The sequence below is a fragment of the Neltuma alba genome, unplaced genomic scaffold (assembly GCF_004799145.2).
Source record: "Neltuma alba isolate B1F8T4 unplaced genomic scaffold, ASM479914v2 tig00001496_pilon, whole genome shotgun sequence".
NCBI lineage: Eukaryota > Viridiplantae > Streptophyta > Magnoliopsida > Fabales > Fabaceae > Neltuma > Neltuma alba.
In genome coordinates this window covers 469,117-486,263 of record NW_021632482.1, presented here as the reverse complement: position 1 = coordinate 486,263, position 17,147 = coordinate 469,117, and the positions used below count along the sequence as shown (strand labels likewise).

General features: G+C 32.6%; 1 protein-coding gene across 1 annotated transcript; it reads right to left on the bottom strand.

The window, feature by feature from the left end:
* Positions 1-10,982: 10,982 nt before the first annotated feature.
* On the bottom strand, positions 10,983-13,617 carry LOC114757690 (pentatricopeptide repeat-containing protein At5g16860-like). The gene has a single exon (XM_028946772.1). It carries the CDS (start codon positions 13,563-13,565, stop codon positions 10,983-10,985), a length of 2,583 nt encoding a protein of 860 aa, XP_028802605.1. The 5' UTR covers positions 13,566-13,617.
* Between the last annotated feature and the right edge of the window lie 3,530 nt (positions 13,618-17,147).

Here is a 17,147-nt window from a genome sequence, read left to right as displayed (position 1 = left end):
TTAGCATTGCTTCATTTCATATATGGTGCAAGAAATGGAGCAACTACTTAGTTTCAAAATGCCACTAGGGATTGTGAGTTTAGAGCTAACATATGACTTCACCATCGACAAGGAGGACCTAGTTGAGTTCCTCAACTTTAAATAGCTGGATACAGTGTTCATGTAGCTAGCCATGTTATAAGTTATGATATCATTTTCTCATGTTATGTTATACTTATACATGTCCTAACTCTTTTCTTATTTGAACTATAAAAACTTTAGCAGCATCTGCACGGAGAAAGTAAATGAGGGCACATATGGCTTCATGTGTCCCCAAAAAAGTGCAGGAAACATGAAATAGTCTGGAAGCTAGGTCAGTCTACATGATGACTACAATGACCCAGACAAAGAAAAAATATATATTTTGCACCTTACATTAAAAGGTAAATATACTATTGTATTGGGGACATATACAGATTATATATATAAAATTATAATTAACACGATTTGTATTTTGTAGTTATCATTAGACTCTTCTTGTTCTTCCCTCCTATGATAATGACCTCTATGGAGCGCCACAAAACAAACCAAGGATATTATTGAGATGTGAGTTTATGTTTATAAATTTATTGCATATGAAGTTTACAAAAACATGTTATAATATCATTTTTTTAATTATTGATAGGACTTTTCAAAGTTTCAATATAGTGACCAATCCCACAAGTGTATTGTTTTAAGCTAAGTTTTATGTTTATAAATTTTTTAAATAATCAGTTACATATTCAATTTTATTTTTCATTTTGTTAGTATCGCTATCAATTGGGAGTATTGAATGCAAATATTATGTGATCCGCTATATGAATGATAACATTAAGATGATAGTTACTAAGAAATTAGATGAGGTAAATAGAGGTTACACTGTAATTCTTCAATTCTTTCACATTTTTGATCCAGTTGATTAATGACATTGTTCCTTTTAATTTACAGGCATTTCGAGATACTGTGGAATATAAACTCGATAAAATTAACTTAATAAGGGATGCTTTGTTAAGAACATTACTTGAGAATATGGGTTGATAAATATTTTGAAGTTCAAAATTTTGGTATTGATAATTGAATATAAGTTTTTTAGTTCATTGTTTATTAGATTTAGTTGAACTATGGATGGGTTAAGTTGTTGATTATTAAGTTAGTTGACTAAGGATTGGAAGCTTTAGTTATCATAGTGTTAGATTTGAGTTTTAGCATTAAATTCATTAAATTTTAGTGTAAAGGAAATTGTGTTTTAGCTTTGAATTGATTTTGCATTCTTCTGGTCTGTTTTGTTGGTTGGAATTGATCTGTTTGGTTTGGTATTATAGGGAGGTTGTATACAAATAAAAAAAAATTATATTAAAAAAACTTGAACTTTTCACGGTAGTTATATGTATAATTGCCGTGAAAAGGAGCCCCATAAACGCTATTTATTGAATATTTTTTATGATGGTTATTGCTTAGAAACCGCTGTGAAAAGTTAATTTTTCACAACTGTCAATAACCGCCATGAAAGTCTATTCTTTTTATGTTGACAATATACTGTATCTCCAAAACCGCTGTGAAAAGTCTTGTTTAACTGCGGTAAAAGATGTTTTCTAGTGTGATCAACACTATTTCGTCATATATGTTTTTGTGTATGAATCTTATGGGTATTTCGTTTTTCTGGTTGTAGAACTCGAGAATGCTGTACTTGACCCAGTACTTCAAGGTGGGCTTAGGAGGTGAGGGGTTCACTAGTCCAACCACCACATCTCCATAGCACGTTGGCTCAGGAGCGTAATTTCCTGTTCCCTCCACTATGATGTTTAGCTAGGCTCCCTGAAACATGCATTAGTATCTGAAGATGGTTTGTTTAGTCTGTAAGGTCCTGAGTAATAGTCCTCATTGTATAGAGTTCATGGCATCTTCATCAAAAATCATGAGCAATACCAGACATCTATTCATTAAGCCCAGAAGTATATATGCAATACCGTTTCACATCCTAATTAGTAGTCTTTGTTGAATATGATTTCATGGTTTCTTCATTAGAAAACATGCACAGGCATGATAGGACATGATTCGCACGTGTTGTTGTTACGAAGTGCTCTCTGTGACTAATTTGAAGTGAGTCTTATGTTGAAATAGTAAGGTACCAACTAATGAAGGTTAACATTATATGTGTTAATCATGTATCAGTGTTCGAAGTCCAACAAATGACCCAATATGCGTCTGCCACACATGCCTGACACAAAGCTGGACAAATTTCAACATGAGGAATAAATTGAGTTTGACTGATGAAGACTAGAAGGGTTGTTCGTTCTATGCTTATCACTATAATGCAATCTATACTATTCAACATTTGATATAAATCTGATATAAATTCTATTAAAAAAATTGATATAAATGGTTTAGATTTATAATTTTTAATATGCAATTTTTAATGATAAATTTATTTTTTAAAGAAGTGCTAGTCATAAAATTATTTTTTTTAATTCAATATCTATCAAAACTAAAAATTAATTAAAGTATATGAAAATTTTAAATTTAATTTGGGCCATTCAAAATTGACTTCCTTGGTCCAACTAAACATGAGCACTCCCTGCTCATCATCAAGATGTTGAGCATGGAACGTGATCCCACGGGGATCAAATGCACCTTCTTAGCTGCCTTCTCGAATGTATGTGATCATAACCATTGCTTTCATCCAATGGTTGGAGAAATTTCACTAATCCAAAGGATGTAGTGGAATGTCAATCCTGGCTTCTTCTTCAAAAACTAAAACGAGAATTACAATAAGGTTCTAACTAAAAAAACAAAATTATCAGTAAGTCCTAATAATAAGTGAGCATTTATTATTTATTATTCTGAAATTTATCATCATAGGCTGCTTTGTTATCACTTAGATTTTTTAATAATTATATTCCTTACTTGAGATTTCATTGTAATTCTCGCTAAACTAAATCCTAACTACTGATCCCTTCTAACCAAATAATCTTTTTCTCCCTCGCAGAGTATTGTCTTTGATAGCCCAACCTCTTCTTTCAAGTTTATGGGCACACAAATATGTATAGAAAGAGATATGTATAGTATTCCTTAATGGCTATACATAAAGCTCAGATATCATAAAACGCCAATCAAAGAAATCATCCGTGCAGTCTATTAAGATTCATAACCTGCAAATCACTTGCATTTCATATTGAGCAACCAATACTATTAATTAAGATTTAATAGTATCTAAAATAAACTCTTCCATATTATACCGAATATTGTAACGCGAGTTAGATTAGTGAAAAGTAGATATGTATGATTTTCTTTTTGTGTCGGAAGATATGATTATTTAAAATTGGTTGGCATTTTTTTCTTAAAAAAATCAGAAGGAGTATTATTAATTTTATAAAGTTTGTACTCAGTACAAATCAACATGGTATTGAAAACTAGACTGGACCGGCAGGTTCAGACCGAAAACCAGTGAACCGGCCAGGAAACCAGCCTGGTTGAGGCTATGAACCGGATTCATAGTGACCCAGTGTAACCCGGACTGAACCGAGGTGACCTGGTAATTGTAACATACTGTTTAAGAAAAAAAAAAGAAATCAATTAATGAAAATAACATAATATTATTATATTATAAATATATATATATATATACCCAGCTTTCCACCGACTTCGGTGGAAAAGCTGGGCATAGTCAAGAACAAAGAAAACATGGGCGTATGAATTAATTGGAGGAAGAAATAAGGGGGTGCATTAAATTGAAGAAGGAAAAATGGGGGATGGGGTAGTTAGATGGTGAAGGGAAAATAGGATAAAAGAGGGGGAGAGGAGACGGAGGAGGAAGAGAGTGAAGGAAGAGAGAAGAGAGTGAGAAGCTGAGAGGAAAAGAGAGAGAGCTAAATTCCAGAGTACCTGACGGTTTTGGAGATCATTTAGGTACACAAAACTACTTCTTGTTATCATATTTTCTTTATGAATATTTCCTATATATTTATAGCTTTATATTATTAGTATCATTATCATGTTTAGAGAAAATTTTACCGTTTGAGTATAGAGTAAATATGGAGTTTTGACAATATATGACCGTAGAAATTTAAAGATCCATTATTAAGGAATTTTAATCGGTTTATTTTTGTTGAATGATTATTTTGAGAATTTTAAACTAAGATTTTAGTTGAAAAGTTTGTTATTTAGACTTGTAATATGTTTTTACCGATTAAATTTGAGTTAAATAATTTATATGAGTTATTTAATATATTATTGAGATTTTAATCGGTTTAAATATTGAATAAGTTAAAGATATATTTTTGAAATAATTTTTGAAGGCTTGAAAAATTATAAATTGAGAATTTTGTAAAATTAAATAAAGCTACAATTGGTTTATAATTAAAAATATATATATATATATAGTGTTAAATTTAAATAGCCTTATATGTAAATTATTTTTCAAAATAATATCTATTATAAATGCCTAGATTTGGGAGAGTTAATATATTTATGTAATTTTGGTTTAGAGGGTAGTCTTAGAATTTTAGAGTAGCTTTGGAGTAGCTTTGAGTTTATGTTAATGAATATTTATGTGCAATTTTGTAGACTTAAGAATTTTGGAGTAATCTTTGTGTGAACATTTGTAAGCTAAAGAGTACCAGGTAACTCTGAAAATTCTTTCTTGTACATGTGAATTGTGTATGATTATATTGTGGATTTACTAATTATTATATTCCTGAAATATAATATTATGATTTTTGTAAAATAAATGTTTTGGTATGTTACATGATTTTATTAAGATTTGTTGCTAGTAATTATGATCAATGTTTAAATATATTAATAGCTATGATTATCATGAATTGCTATTAAATGGTATATAAGTTTTATTGCTATCTTATTTTTAATATATGTGAGGAAGTATTTATGATGTAACATTATTGGCATCTGACATGCATTGTTGGGCTAAGGATAGAAGGAGATTGCATGGATATGAAATTACCACGTGGTATGCCATCACTCGGTGCACAGTGGATGGCACTTGTCAGGGCCCCTTCTTCCATGTTTTCCTTTGGCCGGGAATTCATTGGAGCTGTGGGACATGTGACACCTCCCTATTCACAAAGGAGGGGAGCCATAGTCCGAGCTTAAGCTCTATATCTTTGGCCGGATATATCTCTAGTATCGGTGAGCTTGGAATAATTCAGTAAAATGGATTAGTTCCTATCGGACTATGTGTTAGCCTATGGCTCCAGTCAGCGGTATAAGGGTGGACGGTGATATAAGGGAGGCAACATATTGCATTATTTTTGGATATATTAGATAAAGGATATTGGTATATTATTGAAAAAAATGAAATTGAATTGAATGTATCAAATCCGTGATTTTTAATATATGCATATATAGACAGGTAAACAGATTTTTGATTTATCATATATGGTTTGCTTGTATAGGTTAGAATTTCAGTAGTTACTGAGACGTTTGAGCTCATCCCCTATATTAACAATTTTCAGGCGAATGATCTAGTAAGAATCAAGGGAAGGCACCATTGGAGTGAGCCATGAAGGCTTCTGTGCTCCTCAAGCACATGCTGTGTTATATTTTTATTTGCCATGACTATAAGACTTTAATAGTTTATGTTGTTAAGTTATGTTAGAAATGTTTTGAAATTTTGACTTATTTGCAGTATTAAAAATATGTATGGACTTTTAAATTAAATATTTTATCGAGTATATTGATATAATTATGTGAGGTGTTACAGTAATGACCCGGGTAACCCGCCCGGTTTGGTGGGTTAACCCGGGTCCCCTTTTTTTTTAAAAAAAATATTTTGATCAGTTTTTTAAAAAGTTGTTGATAATTAGGACTTAGTGATTGAATACTTATGAGAAGGAATATTTTGTTATCATATATCTATTTTGATATTTTGTTAGGATGAATATTTATTGATTTTAGTAGTATGATATTATAATAAATTGTAAGAATATGATTATTTTACTAGTGATTCAAGATATTAAATTGATATCTAGTTTTTGGTAAAAATTTAAATTATTTTTTATATTTTTATTTCTTATTGGTTTGACCCTAGTTTGACTCCGATCTAACCCACTGACCCTTGACCTATTGCCTTAACTGGTTCAATTATCGGTCCGGTTTTCAGTACCTTGCAAATCAATGAAACATTTTTGTTTCATAAACTAAAATTTTAAAATATTCAAATTAAAAGTTGCTATTGAATATTTTACTCTTCCAAAATAAAAAAGGTTAATACAATATTTGATCCTTATTATTTGTTTTTATTTTGGTTTTGGTTTTAGTTTCAAACAATAGATTTTGGTCCCTCAAGGAATAAAATGATCCACTGTTTTTTTTTATTAAAATATAGGAATTAACATTTTAAATGGAAAGAAACTTCAGGGATTGAAACCTATAGTTTTAATTATATAAGAGAGATTTGGGTAACAAGTGAAGTTTGTATAAATGTCCAAAAATAAAAGAAAGGTTTCTGTATCCCATTTAAATAAAATAGGAGGATAGTTAATGTATTTTACTCTAATTTTTATGTATATAAAAAAATTAAATATAGATAAAATTTTAAATGAAATATTTTTTTCACTCATATTTTTATTATTCATCATGAAACGTTTGCCTCTTTTTTTTTCCAGAATTTTATTTCATTTTTATCTTGTCAACATTTTAAATATAAATCCAACAATATAATAGACTATAATGTGACAGATCAAATTTAAATAAATAAACGTATATTATTATATCTTTAGGAAATATGTTGTTTTTTCTCAAAAAAGTTATTTCTTATCCTATAATATTAAAATCTTATAAAAAATCTTATCAATCAATATCACAAGGTAATGCTTTTGATCTTCCACTAAAACAAGTTTTTTTTTTCCAATTCCAAAAGCAACATTCCTCAATTTTCTGGGACCAAAATTACTTTCTTAACCTATTAATTAATTTATAATATTTACATTTTAATTTTGGTTTTTATAAATGATTACTATGTTTAATATTCTCTTAAATAAATATCATTCCTTCCAAGTTATTGGCTTATTACTCAGTTAGTTCGGTCGCTCAAATTTGAAGCCAATTAAATGTGATGAGTGTTTGACTTTAATAAATTAAATTTACTTGTGATCCACGACTGATTCGAGATTAGGAAAAATTATCAGCTTACCAAAACATTATATATCTTGAGATAAAAGGGAATAAATGTTCACAAACACACATATTGAATCTATGTCATATTAGAGAATGCTTCCACTTCGTAATCCCATCTGCAACTCTCACACATGTTTGGATCATTTTCATCATCATCTTCAACCATAAAGCACCAACTTCCAATTCTGAGTCTCCATGTATTTGTGCATGGAATATTCTTACATAGATGCTCTCTGAATGCTATCACGAGACCCGAACGCATATTGATCCACCTTAAATAGCAAACAAATTTTGCAACTTCATTCCCACACCTAAGGACACACTTCTGATTCCTTAGAAGTCTCAAGTATCCCAAAGCCTCCTCAAGTTCTTGTGTCCTTAAAAAACCTAATCTCATTGTGTCCTTGCTCCTCAGAACAATCATGGCGAAAGCATACATTGATTTTGCATGTCCTTTTTGAGCAGCCACACGTACTATATCCAACCCTTTCTCACAATGCTCGAAGTCAGTGAAATATGCTTCCATGCCTTGTCTACAGAGAGATTCCAAGTCACGGTTAATTTATAATGGTTTAAGAATAAAGCTTCTTGTGGGTTTTCTTGAAATCGGAAGAAAGGGATGTACTTATTAGAAGTTTCCTCAGAAGCAGTAGTTTTAATCCTTTGGACTGGTCGTAAATCGGCCATGATAGTTGAAATTGCAATCTAGCTGCACTATAAAAGAAAATATATTATATATGTGTGTCAAAAATGTAAAAACGAAGAAACAGGAAGATAGAGAAACCCCATCTCTTAGTAGCACTTATTTAATTACCCAATTAAGAGAACCTGTATATACATCATACAGAAATTTCATGCTTATTTATTTCTTAGTGTTGCCTCCGATCTTAATTATAAGACATTGTTTATAGATATTTCTTAGTATTATCTTCGGTTCTAATTATAAGATTTTATAGACTACAAACAAAGCCTTATAATTAGAACAGAAGGTAGTAATACGTAAGTACATACACGCACATCGCACCTAATGATTAAACGAAGGGAGTGTCAAAAGGACCACGCCATAAAATTGGTAAACATAAACGTCAATATGTAAACAAGTTTGACGGATAAAACAGTAAGGAAACCTGGCTGTCTACTAGGTGATATCATCATGGGTGATCCAACCCTCTCGAATTTTTCATGTTACGTTTTGCATATATAAATTATTTAGTTATGAAAAAAGGATAAATATTATATACAAAAAATCTCAAAATAGAATCCATAACTATATGCCTTGCCTGTGCCTTAGAAACCACCTTAATTTTCTTTTCTGTGAGATACTTTTAGCACTCAAGAAGAGGTGGGGGTGTGTTCGTGTGTAGACACATTTATATTTGATAAACCATATTATATATGCAATAAATAAAATATGATATATTAGGAAAGGATAAATATAGATAGAATGCAAAAAAAAAAAAATCAACCTAAATATATATTGAAGCCATCAGTAATGCTCTGAGTTTTGGTATGCAACTATCTTTACTAAAATAATTAAAAATGGCATCTGTTTGTTTGAAGACAAAATAATAATTATTTCATCTGAAGTTTATAAAATATTTGGATATATTGATTAGAGTATAAATGGGATAATACCCTAACAATATTATATTTTGTAGATGTGATAAGTTATCCTTATATTTGTACTTTTGAAAAATTGCACTCATTCAATAGTTAAATTTAAGAATTTAACTTGTTATTTAAATAAAGTTACATTCGGTGATAAAACACAAATATATCTGATATTGAGCGATTAACACTATTAAAATTAAAAATCAGTAGTATCTAAAATAAACTTTTTTATAGGAAGTTAAAGACAAAGTTATGCCAAACATTCTAACTAATCTAAAAAGGATATGCTTATCTAAAACCGGTTGGTGTATTTTTTTTTTGTTTTCTTTTAAAAAAAATCAGATATGATTAATTTTCATAAAGTGTGCAGTACAAATCAATGAAACATTATTGTTTCATAGACTAAAATCTTTAAAAAATTAAAATTAAAAGTTTTAATTAAGCATTTTACTCCCCTTATAAGAAGTAAAAAACTTGTGTGAATTACATTTTTTTTTTTTTTGCAAATCAAGATGATTAAATATGGTCGGACAGTGACAACTCAGAGTAGCAATGATTGAGTTAGTAAGAGATTTAAATTTGATTAAAAAGATATTTAGATGAAAACCAAACCATATTTTTAAAAATAATTTTACAATATATAAAATAAATACGTAAAAAAATTATCTCGATTTACGTGAAAATATATGTTTTTAAAGCGTTTTCTAGGGCTTCCAAACATTCCCTAAGATAATGAGGTGTTTTAATAAAATTTTCATTGTTTTTTCTTTAAATGATATATTTAAATTATTCTTAATTATTTTGTGTATAGAGAAATTAAATATTGATAAAAATATTAAATGACGCATTTTTTTCACTCATCTTTTTTATTATTTATCATGAGAAATTTATCTTATTTCGCTTTTATCTTCCCAGCATTCAAAGTCTAATGAACAATAAATTATAATATGATAGATCAAATTCAAACAAACAAATATTATTATATTTTTAAGAAATTGTAATTTTATCTCAAAATTATTAATTCTTATCCTATAATAATAAAACCTTAAAAAATCTTATCAATATCACGATGTAATGGTCTTGATCTTGCATTAAAAAAATTATTTTTTCCAACTTCAAAAGTAACATTACTTTCCTAAATTTTCTGGGACCAAATTAGCTTCCTTGAATCATTAATTAATTTATAGGGTATTAATTAATTTATAGTGATATGAGTTTATTGTTAAAATATATTTCTTATTAATAAATTGTTTCATTTAATAAAAACGAAATATCAAAATAAAAAAAAAACCCAATAAATTTAACTACTTCAATGGGATTCAGGCATATGCCAAGCTGCTACGTAATGAGTCATTTATTTTAAATTGAGTTCACGATTGATGGTTTAGCTGTGTGCTAAGGCTCAAAACTGAAAATTCCTATTTGGGCGATGAGCAAGTTTCTAGATTTAATCATCCGATGGCAAAAACATTACGATTTAACTTTCAGGTACATGAAAATTATTTGGGCGATGAGCAAGTTTCCTCACTTTCATTGGGTCATGATTCTAGCAACCAAACAAGGCATGTGTCTTCTAAATTGCACTACATTTTGTGACTTGGCAAATACAATTCCGATGACCTTTCAAATAAAAATTAGGGGATGACAAAAGTCTTGTACGGCAAGAGGTCACAAACTGAAAGCAGTCTATAAAATAAATAAATAAATACTCGTTAAAGGCCCAAAAAAAAAGGGCTGAAAATACCAATTGTCAACTTCTGTAAAAGGTTTCTAGCATCGCTTTGTTTGCTAATTACCCAACTACCGATTTGGTTCAAAATGTTAACTTCAGTGAGCCTCACTTATGTCAAAAAGAGCTGGAAAACACAGGTTAAAAATAAGTTTTACGGGGAGTAAAATGCAGTAGGTGGAAGTTAAAGACAGAGAAAAGAAATTATCCAAGAATAACTAACTTTGCCAGATGTTAAATGTTAGAACAGTCACTCTGTGTGTGTGTGTGTGAGAAAGAGAGAGAGGATCTTGTGGGCAATAAAAGAGGCTCGTAAGCTAGGTGATATTCGACAAGTTGGTGAGAGAGAACCTGATTTACGGAAAGCCAATATGGAATTCGCATCATTTCTTCTTTTGCTTCCTTGCTCATCCTCCGTACCCACCTAGCCATTTATTCCTCTCCCCTCTTTTGTTGCAGTATTTTACGAAAGAATATTTTGCTTTACTTTTTGTCACCAGTAGCCCTTACATGAGCAGTTTCCCTTCTTGAAATGATGAAAACGGCTTGAGTCTCTTAGAATGATTTCATGTTCAATAATTCTAGATATGTAAGTTATAGCACTATGGCAATCACCACAGATGCGCAAGTTCTTGGTTATTCGAATAGTTGCCCCAGGAGGTGATATTAAGATGCCATAAGCAAGTGCCAATTTTTCGCTATGTTCAAAAAGAAGGTCACCTTTTTCTTCGTCATCCACATCATGAAGAGCAAAGCTTGTTTGAGGTACATATCCAAGTACTTTGATTCGTTGAATTAAGTCATAGAGAGTTTCATATATCTGCTGAGATTGGTAATGAGACCTGTCCCCAACAAAGAAGGTTGCTGTGCCCTTCTTTCCTTGGACCCAACTGCAACCAGGTCTTTTCTTGATCCCTGTATGTTTCATTAAACTTCTAATCCTAGCCACATCTTTCCAACGTCTAGCATTAGCATATATGTTAGAAAGTAATGTATATGACCCATCATTCTCCGTCTCCAATTTCAACAACTGATTTGCGGCAAATTCTCCAAGTTCCACATTTGAATGTATCCGACATGCACCAAGCAAGGCCACCCACACTACATGGGTTAGTTCTATGGGCATACTCTCAATAAGTTTCATAGCCTCGCCCAACCGACCAGCACGACCCAAGAGATCAACCATGCAAGCATAATGCTCCTCTCCAGGAACAACCCCAAAATCATTGGTCATTCTATAAAAATAATTGATTCCATGATCCACCACTCCCGAATGACTACAAGCATAAAGCGCCACAAGAAATGTTACGCCGTCAACCACTTGACCTGTTTTTCTCATCTCATCGAAAACTAAGACAGCATCTTCACCTCGTCCATGCATACCATATCCTGTCATTAAAGATGTCCATGATACAGAATTCTTCTCCTCCATGCTGTCAAAAACAATGCGAGCAGCATCTACATCTCCAGATTTAGAATACATGTCTACGAGACAGTTGGCCACAAAAAGAACAACAGAGTCATAATGATTCCTCAACACATAAGCATGGATTTGCCTGCCAAACCCTAATGCTGCCAAACGAGCACAAGCCATTAGAGCACAAGATAAAGTAAAGTCATTAGGCTTTATAGAGTTATCCACTTTAAACATTTCAGAAAAAAGTTGTAGTGCCTGGTTGGCATCACCATGTTGGGCATACCCTCCGATCATCACTGTCCAAGTAACCACATCTCTATGTTCTGGAGATATAGAATCAAACATTATACGAGCAGTTTTGTCCATTTTGCATTTAGAATACATGTCAATCAGGCTATTAATTACCATCAGATCATCCCCTGGAACATGTCCTTCTACATTGAGGACACACTTGATTGCAAAACAATGGGTTTCTTTCCCTTGAAGCAAAGCTCCAATAGATGCACAACCTGAAAGTAAAGACACGAGAGTGACCACATTTGGCTGTGACCCACAACTGCACATCTGCCGAAATACATTCAGGGCATCATGACCAAGTCCTCTTTGAGCATATCCTGCTATAACAGCAGTCCAAGTCACAACATCTAAATTAATATTTTCTGCTCGCATCCTCTCAAACAAAGATAGAGCATCTTCAAATTTAACTATCTGAGAATACCCTGTAACCATGGCATTCCAAGAAACGACATCCTTGACCTTCATCCTCTCAAAAACCTTGCTTGCTTCGCCCATCTTACCACACTTGGCATACATGTCAACCATAGCATTACCCACAAAGACATCATCAACCAATCCACTTCTAACAGCAAACCCGTGAATTTGTTTACCTTTCGATGATGCACCCATTGAAGTACATACAGGAAGTACATTAACGAGGCTCACAGCATCGGGGAATATCCAATGATCATTAGACATTTTGTCAAACAATTTAAGTGCACTATTGAAGTCTTGACCCTGGGCGTAAGCAGAAACAATAGAATTCCAAGAAACCAAGTCCTGAATACCTCTGTAACACAATTCATCGAACATCTTACGTGCATAATGTTGCTCACCACAACGCCCATACATTGCAACCACTGCATTACAAACAAAAACATTCGACTCGAACCCTGCTCGATACACACTGGCATGAAGCGAAGCACCACGATGGAATGACATGAGCTCACCACAAGCTTTGAAAACAAATGGATAGGTATAATGGTCAGGCATCCAACCCAGTCCCCTCATCCGACGGTAAAGTCCCAAAACATGATCAGGAAATCCACCATGAATTGCAGCCCTTATCAATTGATTCCACCAGAAAACATGGAATGAGCAGGGTTCGAGCCGCTCGAGAAGCAAAACAGCATGGCAAGTGGAATTGCAAGCTATGTAGGTGCCAATAAGGTTGCTGAGAAAGTGGAGGAGACCCTGAACTAAGACTTGTTGATGCAAGAGCTTGGCTTGGATCAAGGTCTTGCATTCTTTCAAAATATCAACTGTTATGGGAGGTGGAAGCGAGGGCGTTGTAGTAGCTGTAGTAGAAGAGAATAAGAGATGGCGGGCTTTGTGAAAATCTTGTACCTTGCTGGGTCTTGATCGAAGCCAGGCTAAGAGCATGCTAATGCTAATCTTACCCAGTACCAGAATCTTCCTGCTCAACCTCTAGACATCTCTCCCCTAGCTTCCCGGAAGAGGACGGCGGACTAGTACGCACTAGTACTGGTACACCAGCGACAGACTAAAGAACGAAAGAGAACGATGGAAGGTAGAACGAGGACGAGGGACGACGGGAAAAGTGAAAACTATTCAAAATTTTCTCTAAATTTCCTTTTCGGCCAACCTCATTGTACTTCTCTCTTTATTTTATTGACTCTCTGATTTATATAATTTGATCAAGGCAACTGACACCACCCTGAAATATTTCTGTGATGTCTCAAACATTTTATAATTTAAGTACGTTTAGTATTATAAAGTATTTTTTTTATATATATCCAGCACTTTAAATTAGTTTTTTGAGGTGTGTCCAGTATTAAAAAATATTTTTTGGTGCATCTAACACTAAGATAAAAATTTTTTTAGGATAGATGCAAATAAAAAATATTTCGGGCTGCTAGATGTATCAAAAAATACTTCAACGTGTTAAATGCATCTAAAAAAATATTTCGGGATAAAGGTGTTCAAATAGGCCCGTCTTGGTCCCAGCCATATTGGGACATAATGGACCCGTCCCAAAATTTTTTCGGGAAGGGACAAAATATGGGACAGGGATGGGATGGAACATAGGACGGGGATTCACATCCCGGTCCTGTCTCGTAAGTAATATTTTTTTTTATCATATTATAATTATTAAATGTTAAAAATATAAAATGTTTGAGGCATATGTAACACAAAATGTTTATATCTGTAGCTTTCAAGACACATTTAGTTGAATGATTATTGTTTATTTACAGTTTTTATAGTTGCTTATGATTTTTGGAATTGTGAAAATAAATTTTGAAGTTATTATCTTACTGATTATTATTTATTTGGACTTTTCTTTAAGGAAGCTAAGCCCAAAAAAAAAACCTTCAAAAGGGCTAAGCCCAAAAAACTAAAAATAGAATGAGAAAAACAACCAAAATCCATTATCATAGATTCAACCACAAAACAAAAAAAATTTTTTCATAAAAAAAAAAAGGATATCCCGGTTCTATTCCGTTCCTATCGGGAATGGGACAACACTGAGACTAAACAGGACATAGGACAAATTTGTTGTCCCACCCTATTCCTCGGGACAGGATCGGGACAGGCCTGTCCCGATCCTGATCCTGGTCCTAGTCCTGTTCCATCCTATCCTGCGAACAACCCTTTTTTGGGATACTACATGCACCTTAATCCTTTATAATTTTGTGGCCAAAATATTTACAACCCTCTCAATTTTTACTCCCCTACACATAATCCCCTCATCTTTAAAAATCTAAAAATCATATGTTTAACTATCATATTTTGACATTTAACGCTTTACCATGACATGACCGTTAAAAAGGACAAAACTTATGTCAAGTGCCTTAGGTCCATTAAGTCCAGTTAACCAATTAGGTACTGCCACATGGATTATTTTTTCCAAATCAGCCCTTAACCCCTTAAACCGTCTCTTGCCACTAAAACTTTAGGGAAAAAAAAAAAGTAAAAAAGGAAAAACGAAGAGAGAGCCAAATCGGAGGGGTGTGAGAGTTCCCCATAAAGACAATGACGACTTTGAAGAAACCCCATTCAGATCCTTGGGAAATTGAAACTTGCCTGAGTTTCTTAATGAATTCAACTAGGCCTAACAAAACTCCATTATCATCAATCAACCTGTTAAAGGTGATAATTTAATTTCCTGCTGTTCTTTTGTATATTTCGAATCCAATTTTTCTCCTCCAATAACCATTTTGCTGCGTAATCATAATTTGTTTTTGGTTCCATAGCTTCATTGCCCAACAAGGATGCTTTAGAGGATAAAGGAAGAGGGTTATTGAGAGAAGAATCTGTAAAACAACTTTCTTTTGGTTTTTCGATAATCTTCTCCTTCGACACAGGAGGATGTCTTCGTGCGCCATGAGCATCTTGATGTCTCCATTCCATTTTGTATTCCTCCATACACTAGATATTGATCTTACTTTGACAGAGCTAGGCCATCAGAACTTTCAAAATTGCCGTTGACATTGTTGGGAACTCCGACTTTGCTTTCTTTAGCCCTTGCTCTCATCGCAACTCCTCTCCTTTTTTTTTCTTAAATTTTAGTCGACCAATGGCAGTTTACGGGGTTAAGGGCTGATGTGGAAAAATAATTGAGGTGGCAGTTATTCATTGGTTGACTGGACCTAATGGACCCAAGTAACTTGACCTAAGTTTTCTCTGTTAAATATGACCGAATACATGCCACATCAAATTGCTTAAATTATTTGGCAGATGATCTGTAATTTTTATCATTTTATTTATTTATTTATTCTGGTTTAATTTTCATAATTACTCTAAAGGTTATTTTGGTGATTCTACTTGTAATAATTTAATTTGCTTAATGGTCTTGCGCCCTCGGTTGCCTTGCTCCGTTTAGCGGCTCGCAAGTCGTAGCTCCTGAGTCCTCTTTACCCTATCTACTTTGTCAGTAATACTTGCTTCATCTTCTAACCATGATCTTCATTCAAAAAAGTTTTCGTACTTAAATCCTGGTAATGGTATTCTACCAATTTTTCTATTTCTAATTTCAGGATCTTGTATTTGTTGGGAGAATGGTTTTCTGAAGAATACAAAAAAAAAAAAAAAGAGATGAAGAAGAAAGTGGTATATGATGTTTTTGAGGTGAGCAGTACTTTCCTTTAGACTTAATTCGCCTCCAAGCTATTGCTATTTTATAGGATACAAGTTGGGATGTTTGGCTAATTTCCTTCATGATACAACAAAGACCCTTAAATATGAATTATACTTTCAAGATTCAAGCAAAAACAATAATAGTTTTTACAAAGTGATAATTTGACTTTGTCTCTGTATGTACTCAAAGACAAAGGCAATGAATTTGACTTTTGTGTTTGTGTTGTGTTGTCCCAAATAAAGTGATGATGAGGGATTTATATAGACCATAGAATAATACATTGAAGAGATACTTTTTGGAATAATACCTTATTAAATGAAAAGTCGCAATCATATGTTAGTTTATGAACTAACATAATTTAAATAAATACAATGTATTTAATATTTAGGATCTGTTAGTATTTTAATTTCCTACATAACCCTTCATATAAATAAGATACAACTCCTCATATAGATGTATTAATTTATATAAGATCACAACCCTTCAAATAAATTTATTAATTTACATTAATAAATTTACATAAGAACATGACTTTTCAAAAAACACATCTCTTTATTTTAAAAATATTCCAACCGCATTTACTCGAATTCTTCTTTTACCTGTCAACAAGGTGGGTGTGGAAAGAGAACGACAGTCACAACATGGCGAGCAGGAAGACAATAGGAAAAAGCTACATGGGCTTTAATATCAGGCTTAAACGGACAATTCGGCAAATATGAATATTTTCCCCTTAGTCCCATACAAAATAATGTTAGTCGGAAAATCCAACGTCATATTCTTTGCGGCACTTTTCCCAAGAATCATCTGCAGGGGGGATTCATTGCACAAAAGCATTGGTAAGCACTCACTTAGATTTGGTGGAGCTT